General features: G+C 34.2%; 1 protein-coding gene across 4 annotated transcripts in view; it reads right to left on the bottom strand.

Moving 5' to 3' along the window:
* Positions 1 to 1,690: 1,690 nt before the first annotated feature.
* The window catches only part of PDCD10 (programmed cell death 10), a 41,374-nt gene continuing 22,391 nt past the window's right edge, over positions 1,691 to 20,673 (bottom strand). For all 4 annotated transcript variants that reach the window (XM_047785922.1, XM_047785949.1, XM_047785940.1 and 1 more), the window contains 6 exons: positions 18,195 to 18,248; positions 12,982 to 13,099; positions 11,618 to 11,744; positions 5,746 to 5,824; positions 5,403 to 5,485; positions 1,691 to 2,177 (listed from right to left, as the gene is read on the bottom strand). In XM_047785922.1, coding sequence (XP_047641878.1) covers positions 2,096 to 2,177; positions 5,403 to 5,485; positions 5,746 to 5,824; positions 11,618 to 11,744; positions 12,982 to 13,099; positions 18,195 to 18,248 — 543 coding nt within the window. In that variant the 3' untranslated portion in view covers positions 1,691 to 2,095. The remainder of the gene's footprint in view (positions 2,178 to 5,402; positions 5,486 to 5,745; positions 5,825 to 11,617; positions 11,745 to 12,981; positions 13,100 to 18,194; positions 18,249 to 20,673) is intronic.

Consider the following 20,673-nt stretch of genomic DNA (forward strand, 5'->3'; position numbering starts at 1 on the left):
AATAAAAGAATGGTCCTTTAAAATGAATAAATTTAATATATGAAAAAACTTACCACACTGTTATACTAGTTTTTGTCATTTCCCTATGGACCCAGGGGCAGCTATGTCAGCTTAGTGTTAGGGAATTGGTCTAAATGGCGCATTTTTGTCAACAGGTGAAGTACAGTTCAGTGGAAAGAACATGAAGTCTGGAGACAAATGTTGAATTCAAATCCTAGCTCCACCAAGTTTCAGTTTTTGTAAGCTTTCTAAGCTCTCGTAGCCAACTTCCTCAAATGCAAGGCAGACAGCTAAATCATATGACTGTTAAGAGAAATAAATTAATGTATCTAGACTAATGCTTGACACAGAGGTGCTCAACACCTCTGTTGAGAGCCAACTTTTCTGTTCTTTGAGAGCCAACTTTTCTGTTCTCTGGAGATGTATCTGACTGGGGCCCCACTGGCCCTTTCCTCCTTGACCCCAAAAAGCAAACCTTTTAGGATCGTGTAAGAAACCAATTATCCTGAGAATAAATACCTCCCTTCTGGAGATAGATTTCAGAAGAGATATTGCAAAGTAGAATAAAAGGATAGAAGACTTATAAAAACAGATGAGTTGGGGTGTGGCTAGTAACTGATGGGTTCTCCCAAGGGGGTACCTTAAGAAGAAAAATAGTACTGGTTTATGTGAGCAAAGTCTGCTGCTCAAAAAAACCCCCTATTTTTTCTTTACATATTCACAAGTTTGTTTTGCAAATGACTACCCTTCTACCTCCAAGAGTGAAAAACAGCTTATGTAAAAAATAAACAGTATTAAAACCACCAATTCTGTGTCTTATTAGCTCTGTACCTCTGAAGAAAAAAAAAATCAACTCAGTAAGATGTCCATAAATTATGAGATTTCATCCAATTGTCTATTGGGTTTTTTTGCTTCTCTCCACATATTTCCTGTTTCTATCTAACAGGATGATTTCCTTTTATGTTGCCAATGACAGTAATTCTTTTAAAATCTACTTCTAAAAATGGGAGAAAAAATATTAAAAAAATTAAATCACATTATAGCAAAAAAAAATTTGTTGTCAAAAGAAGTTTAGTTTAACATTTAAAATCTTCATAAAAGATAAACAAATTCTGATTTTTTCCTTTATTTTATCATAATTGAAAAATGAAATCACTTAACATGAATACTTGATACATAATTTCCTTAAAACTTCTCTATGGTGAAACAAAACTGTACATATTTAAAGAGTGTATATAATATTATTAACACTCATGACAATTTCAAACCAACTAGCATTGGTATAGCTTCAAATTACTATCAGCTGTGGCTATTTAGGGGAAAAAGGTGCAGAGCTTATTAGGGCCCAGCATACCAGAAAGTCTTAATCTTACATTGTCATAGAGTTCAAAAGTGGCAAGATAGTGTGAAGACACTATAAACTGCCATGTCCTTCTCAAAAGTCTCTTAAAACAAAGGTTGGAAAAATTCTCAGTACCTCAAAAATAATAACTAACAAAAATATTTCTACTTTTTGCCCAGAGTGATTAAGGACAAAAAAATAGGAATTCTTGTTGCTTTATTATCTGATAAACTGCTAATAAGCTCCTGTTAGAAGTTCCTTAGACATTACACCAAGTCGTCTTGGTCTTCTGATCATATATATATATATTCACATATATATATATGCATTTTTTCAAGTAAAGAAATGTTTAACAGATGTAAACTATTTATTGAATATTTGCCACCAAATATTGTTAAATACATTATCTTGCAGCATATCGCTTTCAAGTTAAAATGTCAGAAACAAACACCAATATTTACAATTCTTTTAAGGAATGTTATATAATGACACATTAAGGCGTAAATTCTTTTGGCTTATAATTCTTAAAAGAATGATAATAGCAAAAGTGATGCAAAATCTTCAGTGTGAGATTATGATTAAGCTACATTTTACAAAAATATGGTGTAAGATGGCAATAATCCCATTCAACATCCTGGATTATTAGATCCCTTCAGGAGGGACTGATAATTTATACAGTCAAACTTTAAAATTTACAGATAAAGGCAGTCCAATACTGCCACTGAGAAGTACATCTCTTAACATATACAACTTTCAGGCCACAGTTTTGAAGGTCTGAAGTATCAAGTTGGTTTGATGAATTAGTCGGTTGGCACTTATGAACACATTTATTGCCCTGTTTAAAAAAAAAAAGAACAAGCATTAATTTTATCCAAGAATTCATCCTTTAAAAATATTTACACTTAAAATGCTATCTAGAAGTAGCAATAAAATCAATTTAGGGAAAAAAATGGGCAAGTATCATAACTTTTATCCCAACTTGGAATTAAAGGGTCCTATACCATTTGAAACTATCTAGGAATTACTGCCCCCTAGTGGTTCTGACTGGCAATAAGGTTTTGGTGGTCTGCTAATGGATGGGTGGTGCCCCAAGAACCAGAGTTCATTCATAGGTCAAACAAATTCCTGGCGAAAGAAGAGCATTTAAACGTCCAACTGTGGTTTCAAAGAAGTTACCAAAATAAAATCTGCTAAAATATATACTCAATCTCAAAATCAGTATTATCAATGGGCATGATAAATACTTAAAAAAAAAAGCTCATTATTTCAAATCTGATTCATCCCAATCTCTCTTACCTTCCTTCAAAAAAAAAAAAAAACCCTGAAAACAAACAAACAAACAAAAGAACAAAACCAAAAAACACAATTTTAAATTACTTTTAAAACAAAATAATCATGTGGTTTCAACATTAAGGATTTAACAATACATAAAAAAATAATTTTTTAAAAATTACTCTGTGCTGTACTGTACATACTTCCTATCAGTCCATCTTCACATGACCTGGGGCTCAGAGTTAGATCCCCTAGTCTCCTTGAGAGGCTTTATCACTTTCTTAGCAACATAGCTAAAGCCTGTACAGGTATCCAAGAGGGACTGGTGTGTGGTATCCAAGACCCCCTTTAGTACCAAAATCAGTGGGTGCTCAAGTCTCTTACATAAAATGGTGTAGTATTGGCATATAACTTTATGCGCATCATCTGAAATACTTTAAATCATTTCTAGATTACTTGTAATGCCTAATACAATGTAAATGCAATATAAATACAATATAAATGCTACAGAAATTTCTGGAATTCCCCCCCAAAAAACATTTTTAATCCTCTATTAGTTGAATCCAGGAACATGTAACCTGTGGATACAAAGGGCCAACTGTATCTACATCCTAAATATTCCTTAAAAAGTGGGGGACTAGGAAGAATTAGTTGAATCAATGCAAATTCATTCTCATTTTGAAAGATAGCTCAAAGAACAGGCTCTATTAATAATTTTCAATTTTGAGGAAACAGTATAAAACTTGTGGTACATTATTCATACACAATGGTAAATTTAAAGAAGCTGCTGAAGAACAAGTTAGCAGCAGGGAGCTTGAATAATCCATAGGCCTGTTTAAACTGTTAAAAATAACTGTGAGACTAAGGCACTGAGATTTTTAAAAACTGAACCCAAGTGATTCCAATGTACAAACAGGAATGAGACTAAATAATTTCAGATTAATGAAAATTAGTCTCTAAATTAATTTCTACCTTTCAATGTGCTCATGGTTCTTAATTAATGAGAATCATAAATAATTCCATCATGTAAATTATTCTTTTAATGTATTTTTTGTTATTTAGGCTCAGCAGAGAGCAGAGGAGACCAAGGAAAAACAAATGTAAGTCTATTTTCAGAACACACCTGCTAGCTTGTTAAACTAATTCAACAAAGTACATTTCCCCTAGACCACCTGAATAATAGTATGGAACAACACAAAACCACTGATAACATTTAGGTCAATATATTTATTTTATATTATTAACATAAATATTTCAACCTGTTTGAACTTTGAAAAATAACTCTAAAGAAACCATTTTTTATTATTATTACTACAATAACATTGTAAGAGTTTGACATGAATATTAGAATCTTAAAACTTCAATGGTGGGAGAGGATATAAAAGTCCCCGCCAATTACAGCTGAAATAGTCACTATTTACTCTTCTGACTTCAAGCACTGTTAAGACAATGGTCTTGTCCCCAAAATTCCTAGTGTTCCATTGGAGGAAAAACCTCTGCATCAGCTTATACATTATATGGATGTGTATTATATGTAAAAACATATAAAATTTCTTGGTTTTCTAGAATGTTCTGTAGCCAATTGTATAGAAATTTTAAAATAATATTACATCTACCTTTTTAGTACACTTCCTGTCATATAGAAAGCCTCCCTCTTTCCACAACAGTGGTTCACAACTTTTTGCAGCACTTTTACAAAACACCTGACCCTGGCCCCACTCCAAGCCAGTGGTAGGAATCAGAATCTCTGGAGATGGGATCGAGGCACTGGGATTTCAAAAAACAAATCAAATCCAAGTGATCTGAATGTGCAAAGAGGACTGATAGTCATTGCTTTAACTTCAGTGCAGCAGTTCTAATAGACCTGCTGAATATATATTGTTTGGAAACTTCTTAGAAATGCAAATTCTCGGGCCCACCCTAGACCTACAGAATCAGGAACTCTGAGTGGGACCCAAAGGCAATTTGTCTTAACAAGTCCTCCAGAGGATTCAGATGCTACTCAAGTTTGAGAGTCATAGCTTCACGGGTTGGTAAAGCTGGCCAGTAAGCCAAATCTCACTCACAGCATCATGGCTTGCAAGCTAAGAATGCTTTCACATTTTAAAAACAGTAAAAATTAAACAGTAAAATAAAATAAAAAAAAATTGGAGTTCCCATCATGGCTCAGCAGAAATGGATATGACTAGGATCCATGAGGATGTAGGTTTGATCCCTGGCTTTGCTCAGTGGTTTAAGGATCAGATGTTGCCATGAGCTGTGGTGTAGGTTGCAGACGCGGCTTGGATCTGGGGTTGCTGTGGCTGTGTTGCAGGCCAGTGGCTACAACTCCAATTTGACCTCTAGCCTGGGAACCTCCATATGCTGTGGTGTAGCCCTAAAAAGACAAAAAAAATATTACATGAAAGTTGAAAATTATATAATTCAGTGTCTATAAATAAGGTTTTATTAGAACACAGCCTTAATAATGGCCACTTGGGTTTCCATATTGTCTTACAGAAGCTACTGCACTGCAATAGCAGAGGTAAAGTGCTGTAGTTGCAACAAGACCATCTAATCAAAATATATGCCATCTGGCCCTTCTTAGAAAAAGTCTACAACTCCTGTTCCAGACTAGAGTTATGGCTGGATTATCAACCATTCACTCTATTTTTCACAATCTATTTTAGTAGTTGACTTATATATTGATGATATAGTAAAAAACGTTTTTAATTTATTTAGCTTTAGTGTCATATAAAACCACATAATTTATCAAACTTTTAAAAAGATGATAAATAACCATACTTACTTGCCATCTTTAAAATAGGTTTTCAGAGTATCACTGAAACTTTTGGAGTATTTTACAAATTCTTTCTTTTGGTGTTCAAGTGCCTACAGACATCAAAAATAATAAGAAAATAATACTAAGTAAGAAAAGATAAATCACACAAAAACCAAAGACAGGAAATTACACAGAATATGAATGGGTTTTACGTTACGGATAAGCATTTTTAGAAGTATTTATTTAAATACATATAACAGTATATTTAAATTCAAGGAAAAACTGACAAACTCAGTCATTAATGATATATAACAACTAGGCATAAACCAACATCTAGGATGGCAGCTTGTAAGGCTTCTACTAAACTTACTCTGCGGTTCTGGTATTGGTATTTCTTGAAGACATTGTTCACTGTATCAAGAAGTTCTTTTATTGCACTGGCTATATCCCTGTTGGATCAAGAAAAAAGAATCTTCTTAAAATCGGTTACATTTGAAAGAAGTTTGTACATATATATTTTAAAGAATTACTACATTGTTAACTACCATCTGAACACTGTCAAACCCAAATACTTAACTGGCTGGTTGGGGTGGCGGGCGGGGGGTGGGGGGGGGAGTTGCGGAGGGGGGTGGTCTTAGCCTGTACTGTGATTCCAATTTCTCTTGCTCTACCAATAAAACACTGTACAACTAACATCAACTTTTTAAAATCAGTAACATTTCATTAAGCATTTCTCACTCAAATTTATAAGAAAATATCTATGCCTCTCATCTTTTTCTGTTATGATTATTCCTCTCTCTAGCTTATATAGGTGAATTCAAGCAACCATATTATCTACTTTTGGCTGTCTCATCAACAATTATATGAAATTTTGCTATTACATGTTACTCATTTCTGTATTTAAAAGAGTCCAAGTTATAGATCTAACAATTTTGATGTTTACAATATTTCCTCCTAGGATGTAGCTCTTCTAAGACACCGGGTATTTACTTTCTAACAACCACACATCCTCTTCCAAACCTTTGCTGTTACTATTTCCTTTGAAAAATATATTTAAATTTCTAGTAAACACAGTATCAGAATAATCTTTTATCTTAACCTTTCCAGCAATCATTCTTTGACCATATATGTATCAGCATCTTCTCCACTTTCTAAAGGGAGAGATCAATAATTCTTGAGTTGACTATTCTTCCTATCCATGCACCATCTTAAAAAAAAAAATTCTTCTTGTCTTCTGTATTTATGCCCTTCCTTTTTCAATTTCCATGTTTTAACTTCATAGCAATTTTTTGGCAAACTGAACTTAATGTAGTTCTGTAGTCTCAAATAGAGACTCTGTGACAAATAGAGACTCTTATTCTCTAAGGCAAACCTTTCCTTTCATACCCATTCTCTTGTGAATTGCTACAAAAACTTTTACTGCTCAAATGCAATGCATGTGTGAAGATATGAATTAGTAAAACATCAATCCGGGCCACTCCAAACATAATCTTTTACTATGTACTTTTTAATCACAAATGTCAGGTTTCAGTTATTTCATACCTAAAACATATACTATTTTAAGAAAACCAAAAAAAGCTGTGTCCAGATTTTTGTATGTCTGTTTCCTAACTTCTTTCCAGTAAACAGGCATATGGAAAATTCTAAATTCTAAAAATTATAAATACATAGGATTTCAGTATAAAAAGTATTATTTTAGTCTATTCTGAAGTGGTAATGATATTTTATTAAATATTTCAAGAAATATTTCCGTATTACCTCTTGTATTCAAACAGTGGTATGAGGATGAAACATTAAGACATTAGATATTCAAATAGGACAATGAATTTACAGAGAAATAACATCTGCCCACTCTTGCTTTTTGGCCTCTACTTTAGTAATAGCAACTTCAAGTTATATTAACTGTTCCTTTCATCTATGTTTTCAAAAAAGTTGAATCCTTCCATATTACTGTGATGTGCATTAAGTCCCCTAATGCTTAATAAAATGGTGTCATACGACCACCCTATTATGTGAGAAAAAGTACAATTTCAATAAATAAAAAATGTCAAGTCTCTGAATATGGAAGGTTCTTCAAACCCACAATAAGCTTATCGAAAAGGAATACAATGAAGCAAATTACAGTGATCAGACAGCTGTTTATACACAACCATACTTTGTAGACGTACTTTGATGAATATTGGGAATATGCCTATACTTTAAAAGAGGGAAAAAAAAAATCCCCAGGTAATTCTGCTGATGAACCAGGTTTGGAAACCACTGTGTGGAAACCCAGAGCCTAGGGGCTAACCTTTCATCCACTATTTGCCAAGGAACTTTATAAAGACCAAGGCTGTTTATCCTAAGCTTAGAGATTGTCTTATCTCTAAAACAATCCAGAGCAATTTATCTCAAATATTAAGTGATCTGTATGTACACAGAGTAACATTTTCATTTATGGCATTAAGGTTTGCATCAGGGAAACTAAATTATATTAGTAAACAACCCGAGGGTTTGTTTGCTACATGAGAAAACACCACATGCACACACACAAAAAACCCAAAACAAAAAACTTCAGAAAATTAAATAAAGAACTAGGGAAAATCTGAGGGTAAAACAATTATGCAATTATATGCAGAGTCTGAATTTAATGGATTCTGTGTTAAGGAACAGAAGATGGGTATAGGAGGAAACAATTTTTGCAATCTGGAGGCATTTAGTGAGGCAACTTTGGGAAATATATGCTGAAGAAGAAGGCAACAGGCATCAAAAATTTGCATGAAGTACTGGAGCTTCACACTGTGTCACCTAAATTTGTATAATGTATGTTTATACAAACAATCTAAAGGAACATACTCTTGTATGTTTAATCTGGACTAGACCTGACAAAAAGCTATTTTGAGGTCATCATTAAAACCAAACCCTGGTAAATTTCCACCTATGAATATGCAAATATAGATTATAAAGAGTAAACAGATAAATGCACAGCTTTCTGGCCTATTAAATCACTAGTTTTAACTATCATCCATTAATTGGAATGTATCCTACGAATTAATTTTATAAAATATTTGTATAGGCTCAAACGTAGTGAAGCAGAAACATTCATTAATCAAAAAGTCCTTTTAAAATATTTGTTTGCTGGATCTTTTTTCCTAATCAACTCTATAGAGAGAGGAAAAAAATCTGATTTCACAACGCTTTATGTGCTCTGAGTATATATACTAGGTTCTGTGCCAGGCACTCTACATAGAACATTTCAATGCTGACAACTATGACCCTAATCTTCATAGGCAGAAACCAGAATCACAGAAGCTAAGCAACTCATCCAAGGGCACAGAGCTAAATGCTGGAATGAGAATCAAACCTAGGTCTGCTGATAAATACAAAAAAACCCTGGATATTTATTAGTTGCTAGGAATTGTTCCTTGTATAACATTACAGTGCTTGGTATGGTAGGTACTTTCTACATGCTGGTTAAAATGTACTGTTAAAAGAAGAGGATGTCAACCTTAAATATAAGAAAGTAATATATTTTAAGGAAAAAATAACTACCCAATATGTTGTGCTTGAATAGTAAGTCTTTTTATTTTGGTACAATAATATCCACTGATTTGTTAAATAACTAAGAGTGATAACAACATATATCAAAATGTATCAATATATATCAGTGATACAAATAATTATACTTTAGACATCCATGCTAAGGCACACACATGATTGAGAATCAGTCTCAGAAAGAATATACATTATCAACAAACTTTTTTTTTTTTTGTCTTTTCTAGGGCCACACCTGCAGCATATGGAAGTTCCCAGGCTAGGGGTCTAATCGGAGCTGTAGCCGCCTACCTTCACCAGAGCCACAGCAATGCCAAATCCGAGCCAAATTAATGACCTACATCACAGCTTACACCACAACTCACAGCAACGCTGGATCCTTAACCCACTGAGTGAGGCCAGGGATCAAACCTGCATCACCATGGTTCCTAGTCGGATTCGTCAACCACTGAGCCACGATGAGAACTCCCTCAACGAACTTTCCATAGCACAAATTATCCCTCCTAAAATGGATCTGAAATAAAATTCAACTGCCAATAATCTTAATAATCCTGGAGTCACTCCAGAAAACAAAACTGAAATATTACTATTGCCCCATAAATGAGAGAAAAGACCCTAATTCGGCTTCTGTCAATGACTAGGGACAAGACACTTAGGCTCTTAGGAGCTCCTGCTGTGGCACAGCAGAAACGAATCTGACTAGTATCCATGAGGATTCGGGTTCGATCCTTGGCCTCGCTCAGTGGGTTTAAGGATCCGGCATTGCTGGGAGCTGTGGTGTAGGTTGCAGACGTGGCTCAGATTCTGTGGCTGTGTAGGCCGGCAGCTGTAGCCCAATTCGATCCCTAGTCTGGGAACTTCCCTATGCCTGGGGTGTGCCCTGGAAAAAAAAAAAGAAAAAGACTCTGAGGCTCTTGACCTCCATTAGTTTATGATTAAAATGTGGCTGTTAAGGAAGTGGTTTTCAAATTCTAGAGCCACACTGGATTTAGTAGAGATGCCTCAGAGACTCCGTAAGGTGGAAAGAAGGTACCAAAAGAGCAGGATAAGGGCTCTGAGCTCATCACCTGTATCACAGCTTCAACTACAACACTGTTCTCCCTCCCACCTATGGGCATCCTGTGTAGGATTCTTTTATCACACCTCTTCCATATAGCAAAAACTTTTATTTTTTTCCAATCACCAGATTAGATCAACATCATAAATCTATGTTTGAGAGGCAGTAGAGAAGTCCTCGCAGTTAGTCTGTCTGCTTATGTTCAAACCAAGCTGTAGAAATGTAGCATATGATCCTCAAAAGTTAAAACTTAAAGTTATTTGAAATTTCTAGAAAAAAGTATTTAAACAGCTGTGTTTGAGGTCACTGATGTTTTATCTTTTTATGAGCCAAACATATTTAAACTAAAATAAAAATCTCCATTAAAAATAAAGAAAGCTGGGGCTTGCAATAAAGGTAAAATATTCACATTAGGATGCATCCCCTATGACATGGATTTTGACTAGTCCAATGAAGTCTTTCCGTACTTTCTGGTCCTCAATTAGAGGAGCGAAAAGAGGAGGGTCACTCCTTGACAGCAGGGTTAGATACCCAGCACTATTTACTAAAATGGGTCATACTCCTCCTTTTATCCCACTCAAAATAGCAGCCAAATAGCTAACACAGAATTTTGGAACGTGAATTACAAGGAATACTATTCCTGTGAGACGTACAGTACTATTTATTTCAAATGAGCTGCCTTCAGTTCTTTAAAGATACAATGTATGAAGCAATTTCTTCCAAAAAAAAGATCCGTGCTAATGCCTTTGTTTCTAGCAACTTCTACTTGTTTCACCAAAAGGCTGCATTGATGGTGCCACTACATTTATTCCCAGTTTTCTTGGTTTTCTACCCATCAAGGCGGAAGAAAATTACCACATTTTTGTTTAAAAATACTCATCTAGAAATTAGGTTTGGAGTTTCCCTCTCATTCCTCCACCTCCCACCTCTGAGGAGAGGGCCTCTGGTTTGAGACTCTAGAGCCCCTGCTCCAAAAAGACCCTTCTTGCTGCTGCTCGTCAGCCAGCCTCAGCCCTTACACAGTTGTCAGACTTTTTTAACCTATATCCCAAAGGCAAGGATTTTTGGAGATTCACAATTTGGTCAACATTAGACAGTGCTACTTGTACCTCGGAGTACATTATTATGCTAATGACTAGTACCATTTCTGAAATAAAAATAATACTGGTATTCTTTGTTATCAATCTCTATAATTTATCTAATTTCTCTCTTTATTTTAATCTGACACATTTTTCTTTCTTTCTCTTTAAATTTCTTTTGGCTGCACCTGTGGCATGCAGAAGTTCCTGGTGAGGGATCTAACCAGCACAACAGTAATGACAACACTGGATCCTTAACCACTAGGGCAACAGGGAACTCCATATTTCCTTTTTTTATGAAGTCTACATTCCAGTTTATGTACATTCACTCACTGCTTTTTTAAATGAAACATTTGAAAAAATGTTACTACACTCTGAAGCATAGTTTAGAACTTAATAAAACTTAGAATGCATAGTTTAGAACTTCATAAAAACAAAGGATTTAAAAATTTTCAAATTCATTTCAAATTAATGTTTCAATTTAATATTAGTTTCATTCCAAAGTAAAACATCTAGATTAAGTGGATCCTTTGAAGTACTTTAAAAAGAGAAGCAAAACAAATAGTTCTTACTTGATTGTCTGCAGAAACCTCACTCTGTCATTGATCTCATCTGGGATCTTACTGAGAATTTGTTTAAGTGCTCGTGCTTTTTCGTTTAGGTCCTGGAATTCTGGCTCTGGTCGTTCAATCATATACTCTGATAAAATAAATACATAATAAAAAACATCACACAATTCACTACAAAATTCAAGTCTAAGAATTCCCAATGTGTTGGTCAAGGGAGTGGGAGGGTGGTGGAGGGGCACGCAGCAAAAGGCCAGATAATTAGGAAAGACAAGTTTGCAAAGCAGAATTAATTAGAGTTCAACTTAGTTCAGGATTTATAGCAGGGCTCAATAAATAAATAAAATTTAAAAGGGAGGCTTAATCAAGTTTGTCAGGTCTCTCTCAAGCTACATTTCAAAAGGAAACCTTAAATTAAGTAATGTCATTCATAACAAATACAACGGCAATGTACATCTGCCAATGAAGAATATCACTTTAATAAAAACCTCTGTATTGAATATACAATGGCTCTACATCATCCCTTCCCCCCAAAAACAACTTACTAAAATCTTTGGCACATTCTTGAAATCTCACTTCAAACAAAAATACCACCATAAATCCAACACAAGGGTTGTAATTACAGAACAACAACTTTGGAAAGGATGTTCAATCAGATCTAGCTAAGGCAACAAGTTCACTATCAGATTCACTGTAGACTTGGAAACAGTATAACTCTATCAATTCATTAATATAACTTGGCCTAACAGGTTACAGATGCTCAAGTCTAAAATAATGATGAGGACATTCTTATAAGTTCTGAGATCAATTAAAATATCTACTTTTGTTCTCTGTTAATAAACATTAAAAATTACACCTCTATGTTTTTCTAAGTTAGTGGGAAAATGGCTACTGAGTGAAATCTACTTCTAATTACATAAAAAAGTGAAAATGTAAAGAGAGGCCAAAAGGATGATTATTACATTGTTCTCTCAAATCTGTTTGAAAAAAATATATACATATTAAAGTTGTAAAAAAAAAAAAACTCATTACCTTCAAAGGGCTATTTGCATAGGGTCAACACAAAATAACCATTCCATAAAGCTTGTCTCATCAAACATATTAATAGGGGGAAAAATCAAAAGCATGCAACATATATGAATGCTTTACTTCAAATAATTAAATCTGACAAATATAAAACAAAAAGAAAGAACTACATTTCTATTTTATGTTTTCTTCCCCACTTTCAAAACAATAATGACAATAACAGTAAGAAGGAAGAGGCAGAGGAGGGAAAAAGGGAAAGGGGAGGAAGGCTCTTTTATCAAATAAAGATTTGGAGGAAAAGCCTTTCGAACAATTTTAAGAAAACTAAATAAATTTCTGATCACCTTCTACATCATCAGCTGCCATTCGAAGAAGGGACTCCGTGAAGTTGACTTCTACACTTTTTTTCTCTAAAATTTTCATAATGATGTCTTGTGTGAGTCCTGGATTTTCTTTTTCAGCCTGTAAGAAAGAGAAGCTAGTTTTCAAATACAGAAACTAAATCAGCATTTTAAAACCAAAACTTAATTGTTTAGAATCTGTTGGGTCCTTCTTAAACAGATCAACCTCATTAGTAAAGTGCAGAAATCTTTGCAAAGCAGGTGATCCATTCACTTACATTTAGTTAGAGCTTGTCTATCCATAACTTATGGTCATCATCTTATTTTCCATTTGAACATAAAGTACTTACCATTTCCTACTTCTCATTTATACTCTTGTGCAATCAAACTAACAGTAAAGATGGAAGTAAAGTATAATTCCTCAATTATTTTTTTCCATAAAGACACTGAAGGTTTTTAGTTTTTTACCATTAAGTAATATTTCAACCTGAGGATCAAGCAATAATTCACCTTGCCAGTAGGTTTTTGTTTTTTTGTTTTTTTGCAGATAATTTGCATTTAAATTAACAGAACATCAAGAAAAACAAAAACATAACAAAGATTCTTTTGGAGGTTTTATTGAAGTTATGCGATCCCTTTACTACATTCCCACATGATACTTTTCACTTTCTATTTATATCTGCAGCAGAATTATTTTCTTCACTAGCTTTCAGAATATCATTAATCCTTTTACTACCTCCTGAGCTTGTTTCATTAATGAGTTTGCATTGGCTCTCTGTTACATACACTCCCTAGGGCACTAAGACTGAGCATAAAGAGTTCTGAGTTTATCAAAGTTAATTTTTAAGATTTTTGTTTTTCCCAGTAATTCTGTCTCATTTTACTATTTAAAAAAAAACCGTAATCACACTCTTTGTTTCTTTTAGAATGTCTGCCAATTTTTATCATTTACGCTGATAATTTTATATCTTTTTCGCTCTGTTATCAAATAGCAAAGAGAAACACGTCTTATCAGATATCAGATGGCAATCTATTTGCTTCCTTATATTTAACCTCTGCCACTTCAATTCCATTCTGGCATCACTGCAGATCCAGCTTTCTTCTGCTCCTATTGCTCTTTCTATTATAACATCTTGTTTCTAATTAGATTTCAAGTACCAAAAACCAAAAGATTGTGGAATGAGATGAGAAAAGAAAATCTACACATTTATCTCAATCTTGGGATCATTTTAACTGCTGTCAAATACAATATGGGAAAATAATTTTGATAGATGATTAATAAAAATAAAGTGTGTCCTACTGAATTCTTTTATAACATGGTTTGATTTTTCTTTCCATGAATATGTTTAATATAGACTCTATTAATAAATAAGTGTTGCCTTTAAAAGAACAGCTGTAAAAACATGGCTTAAGACGGTGTCAACATTACTAATTCAGCAAATTGCCACAAAACTACATATAGTACACTATTTACATAAGCCAGTATTTGGTAACAGTGGTTTATCTCTCCTAAGTATTAAATCTACCAGTATAATGAATTATCTTGGGAAGCAGGGAAGCATTTTCCATGTGCTTCCCAGAGAACGCCAACAGAAAAATGTCTCTCTGATTAAGTTATAATAAAGTAGTGAAAGAATTAAATGCTGAAAGCCTGAGAACCAAGTTTTTAATACCGAATTCGTCCAGAACCTCAAAATCCCAAAGATGGAACACTTTAAAAAATCTCAGAGGTTCCTAACTTTCCTCAGTTCACAGTGTTCTTAGTGCCAAAAGAAATATCTAACAGTGCTGTGTATTAAGTAAAGTTCTAGTACTTATATTCTAACAACTTAGTAGGCTTAAAAAATATATAAACTGAAAGGAAAACATCTTATTTCATTATTAAATAACCAGGATTCCTTATTAATGAGATGTGTGCATTGGTTGCACACTGTACAACTTCTCAAAGGTTGAAATTAGACTGGACCCCTCTACCCTCATTTCCTGTTGTATACTGATTTTCTTGTCATACACTTGCTCTCTATTAAAAATAATTGCAGAAGTCCAGCTCCAAAGAAATAGCATTGCTTGAAGAAATGTAGCCCAATCTAATATGTTGAAACTGCAAACTATCTCAAGCTAGTAGCTGATACAGCATGAACCTGATGTTAAGTATCAATGTGTTCCTTCAAATTTTTAAACTATCTCATGACACCCCTCCAAGTTTGCCGTGGGGTACCAGGGTGCCTTGGCACATACTTTTGGAAGTAGTATTTAGCATCTTCTGGCTGAAGTCTTAATTAAGCCTTTTTTTTTTTTTTAAAGTCTTAAATTAAACCAGTAACTCTAGTTGACAAAACAAATATAACTACCCTTGAATCGGAGACTTATTTATACCTCCAAGTTCTCCCTCAAAAACAACCTTAAACTCTGTGAACATCCAATTCAACTTTTATGAAGAATTGAACAGTGAGAGAAAACTATCTCCAAGGGAGGGCAGTAACATCCACTCTTGTGGGTCAAGGATTCTTAACACTATGAGAACCTCCTGGAGAGGAAAAGAGTAGGTCAAGGAGGGATGCTATTCTTCAACAGCAGAACAGACAGCATAAAATATAATACTTATCATCATCATCATCATCATCAGGCTGTGCCTGCATCACCAAACCCAAGCCACTGTAGTGACAACTCCAGATCCTTAACTTGCTGCACCACAAGAGAACTCCTAGTATTATTTTATCTTGGGAAATACTACTTTAACTTTTTTTCCAAAAAACAAAAATAGATATTAAAACTTTATAAACATCACTGCTGTGTGGACCAAGAACTGGAAATATCTATAAATATAAATATTTATAGATATCGATATCTATAAATATGAATATAAATATGGATATTATATGGCTGGTCAAGGTTTTTAAAATCTTTTTCAAGTATGTTATAGTTAAAAAATCACAAAAATCTTTGTATTTTTAACGTATGTCCTCCTTTAAAATCATTTGAAACTTAACAAATTAAATATAGTAATTAAGAATAAATTAGTGCAAAACTAATGGTTTCCTCCAAATAATTTCCCCTCCCCCCAATTAAGAATCAGTGCTGTGGATAAAATTTATCCATGTGTTAAACCAGATCTGTAAGAAAAATCTTCATGAAATTCATTATTTTATCTCTTTTATGAATGTCATTGAGTATACCATGTTCTACTACAGAGGGTTCTCCTTATGAGGATACACAGAAGAAATTTCTTTCTGTTCTTGACATCAGAAAAGCCAGAAAACTGACTTCTGCCTAAATGATATTACCCTGGGCAACAGATCACTTTTCCTTCTTTTCTCTGACCACAAAGATGCTTAAAAAAGTCTCCATTATGCCTCCTCAATGACCAAATATACCATTCCAAATCACAGATAGGTAATGCAAAGACAGAAAAAAATAAAAGTTAAAAACACTAATGATGCTGTTGCTCCACTGATTCTTTTCCCTAACCCAATGATTTGGCAGGGTGTATTTTAATGAAATTAGTATGTACGTGTACACAGGCACTGCGTTTTAGAGTACTAATAAACAAATCAAAATAGCTCTAATCCAACACACACAATGTAATTTCTTGTGGTGAAACAAGACAGATGTCGAGTGATATTATTTATGCTATCAGTTAAGAGTAGTATTAATAAGCTAATTTTGCTATAAAAAGAAATCAAACTGGATGGATTTATAGTTTCAGCTCCAATGAAACTCAGCTATAAATTTGTTTTGGATTTAAAACACTAAAATCTTTTACATGAGGAGTTCCTGTCTTGTGGCTCAGCAGAAACGAATCTGACTAGCATCCATGAGGATGCAGGTTTGATACCTGGCCTCCTCAGTAGGTTAAGGATCTGTTAAGGATCCAGCGTTGCCATGAGCTATGATGTAGGTCACAGATGGGGCTTGGATCCCAAGTTGCTGTGGCTGTGGTATAGGCCAGTGGCTAGAGGTCTGATTCCACCCCTAGCCTGGGAACCTCCATATGCCACGGGTGCAGCCCTAAAAAGATTAAAAAATGTACACATGCTCACATGAAATATAAGTTTTTTAGCTATTAATGGGAGCAAACACACAGAAAGTATATAAAAATAAAAATTTGGAGCATCCTGGTATGCATTTAGGATGGTATGGATCAAGTTTTATACAAAAGAGTGCACCCAATGTGTAGAGCAGGGCTATCCAATAAAACGTAATGCAAGAAACAATTACAAGCCTATATAATTTTAAACTTTCTGGTAGCCACATTAAAAAAGATGTCAACACAAAACTATTTTAACAGTACATCCCAAATATTATAATTTCAACATTTAATCAACATAATACTTATTACTAAGTTGTTTACATTCTTTTTGGGGGGTACTCATCTTCAAAATCTAGTGCACATTTTATACCTGGAGTTTAACTCAATTAGAACATTTCAGGTCTAGAGACAATAAAAAAATTCATTCTAGTTGAAGCAGCTATATAGTCTCAAAGTACCCTTAAATCTGATGTACATAATAGGTCTTATTTTCCCACTCAAAACCACTTTTATACTTACATTCAATTGTTAAATATGAGAAAAATCTTTGAGCTATAATTTTACAAAGGTTTTATAATTTTACAAAGATTTTTAATAAGTCAAATAAAAAAGAATTCAAAAATATATACTCTAAAGATAAAGAGAGAACTTTCTGAAGAAGTCAGTTTCAAAAGCCCAAAGTGATGAAAAGCTGAATGCTAAGGAAACAGCACCTGCCCCAGCTTACTTTGTGGAAATGTTTTAAGCTTTAAAGAGTATACTAAAACAGGCACAAGGAGTTCCCGTCATGGCGCAGTGGTTAACGAATCCGACTAGGAACCATGAGGTTGCGGGTTTGGTCCCTGCCCTTGCTCAGTGGGTTAACGATCCGGCGTTGCCGCGAGCTGTGGTGTAGGTTGCAGACGCGGCTCAGATCCTGCGTTGCTGTGGCTCTGGCGTAGGCCGGTGGCTACAGCTCCGATTCGACCCCTAGCCTGGGAACCTCCATGTGCCGCAGGAGCGGGCCAAGAAATAGCAACAACAACAACAACAACAACAACAACAACAACAACAACAACAAAAAACAGGCACAAGGTGACTGAAAAGGTTTTCACTAAATAAATAAATAACCTGGCAATTAACACACAGTGTTTAGAGTTATACATAACATACATTTAATTATCACAATAAATTATCTTTGCCTTACCTTAATGAAAGCTGCTCTCAGTGTCTGAGCTGCAGACAGATTTACTCGCTCTAGCTGCAATAAAAATTTTAAATCATTATTAATATCATTTTTTTTGGGAAAAAGCACATCTCTGATATTCCATTCTATAGTAATCCACTGATACACCAATCATTCAATTTACAAAAATACTTGGTAATGATTTTGAATCACCATAATTCTTCAAATAGACAGACTATGTAAAATTTTCATTAAAAACCATGAAAAATTAAAGTATGTATATCAGTTCTTTATTTATTCCTTTTTTTTAAAAAAAAAGACGCTCTACCTTAAAGACAGCTTTTTTTTTTTTTTTCTTTTTAGGGTCGCACCTGTAGCATGTGGGAGTTCCCAGGTTAGGGGCTGAATTTATGCTGCAGCTGCTGACCTATGCCACAGCCACAGCAATATGGGATCTGAGCCATGTCTGTGACCTATGCCACAGTTCAAGGCAACGCCAGATCCCTGACCCACTGAACAAGGCCAAGGACCAAACCAGTGTCCTCATGGATACTAGTCGAATTCATTTCTGCTGCGCCACAATGGGAACCCCCAAGATGGATTTATTTTAAGATAAGCACAAAACACAAAATAATATAATCCCCTACAGAAATACTAAACATATTTACTTAAATTTTTGAAAACAGAGAGTTCAAGATTATTTGATCTGTTGCAAATACAGGGCAAACTATGTGTGTACTGAATGTAAAATGACCAACACAAAGATATCTATTTCTAAGAATCTTTGTATTTACTATCTTACTTTTTAATTCCCTTTCAATCCCCTCAGTCACAAATTAAACTGAGATTAGTCTTTTTTATTAATTAGCAAATAATATTGATAAAAGCTTTGATATTCATCTGGATTTCAGAGATGCTATATCTGTCCTGCCCTATTTCCCCCACCCCCCTTTGGCCCTGTTTAAAAAAAGAGTTAATAAAATCCTGAAATAAAAGTTCAATCTAAATTCTTTTAATTTTTATATCAAATGTGTAAGGTTTGTAATTCTGAAAGATATATGTCCTTATTAGACACTATATAATCTGCTCTTCAGTGAGCTAAAGAAGGCATACAATTTTGTAAAAATAACTCCATTTGTTGAAGAGTTAACTGCCAGGCTTAAAATAACTAGCTTTAGTTTGTTCCTAAGAATTAGACCAGTTAACTCAATAAAACTCAAAGTTTATATTTTTAATTTGGGACAATATTAAATCTTCAAAAGAATAAATGTTCAAAAATATTATAACCTTTGTAGATTTTTATGCCAGTAAACTATTTCTACAAAAATCTTATAACATCACATTAAGCAGTAAATACATCTTTCAATCTCTTAAGACAATGAAAATATAAGTTTTCCTTTATAAATAACATACACACACATGCACACATCTAATGAATCTCCAACAATTTAAATCAATTTATTTTCTCAACAAGACAGAAATGCAAAGAAACTTATCTCCATACGAGTTATTCACCTTAAGCTAAAAGCAAAAAAAATCTGTGCAGAAAAGTAATTTGTCTGCAAAAATAAACAATGGACCATTTAATTTAGCATTCAACTTGGCTTCTACAAATTTTGTAAAATCTAATGTTTTTTTAGCAGGTAAAAGGGAAGACACAAGTGGACCCAGGGTGGGCAAATTAGTGAAGAAGCAACCAAATAAGGAATTTATAGAATTAATGAAAGTCTACTTGCAAAATCTGAAACTTTCTTTTTCTACCTAATTCATTTAATTATAATGAATCCCACCGAAGATGAAAAAAACAGTACAGCTCTATTTTCAATGTTTCAAGTGCTTGTTGTGAAAGGGAGGCAAAGGTAGACAGACAGGATGAATGTTTCCTCCCTGATAGGAACCCATTTCCTTGTTGGGGTTTACACCACACACTGACCTCTTTCGACAAGTCAAAGGTCTGAGTCAGGTGTGTGCCTTCAAGTATCAGCATTATTAACTCACTCTGTACTGCCTGACTGGTATGTGAAAGGGTCAAGGCAAGTAGAAGAGGTACAAAAGGTCATGGAAGAACTATAAAATTAGCCAAGATAGACATCAACATCTCTAGATCTCTAGGTTAAGTTTATATACAGGTACCTCAGGGAAGAAAGGGGAAGGTCAGACTTCACTGTCTAAATCAAATCTGTGAGCTGTGAAGCACCTGACCAGAATGCTGCTGGAAGTCATTCTGGGATGCATTATTTACCCACACAGCTTGAAATAAACCCACTAGGCTTTTATTACTTATATGATATCTGCATTGCCCAGGAAGCACTAGGCATATAAGGTGCATATGTATTTTTTGACTGAAACTTAATCTTTCACCTATAAATTCATCTAAATTGTTCTTGAATCTATTTATAATTTCAGCCTAATATTTAGGTAGCAAGCTATGTTCATACCTTCCCTATTAAAAAGTGCTGCTATTTTAGGTTGTTTACATGTGATAGGTGATTTTATAATA

This window comes from Phacochoerus africanus, chromosome 1 (assembly GCF_016906955.1).
Source record: "Phacochoerus africanus isolate WHEZ1 chromosome 1, ROS_Pafr_v1, whole genome shotgun sequence".
Taxonomy (NCBI): Eukaryota; Metazoa; Chordata; class Mammalia; order Artiodactyla; family Suidae; genus Phacochoerus; species Phacochoerus africanus.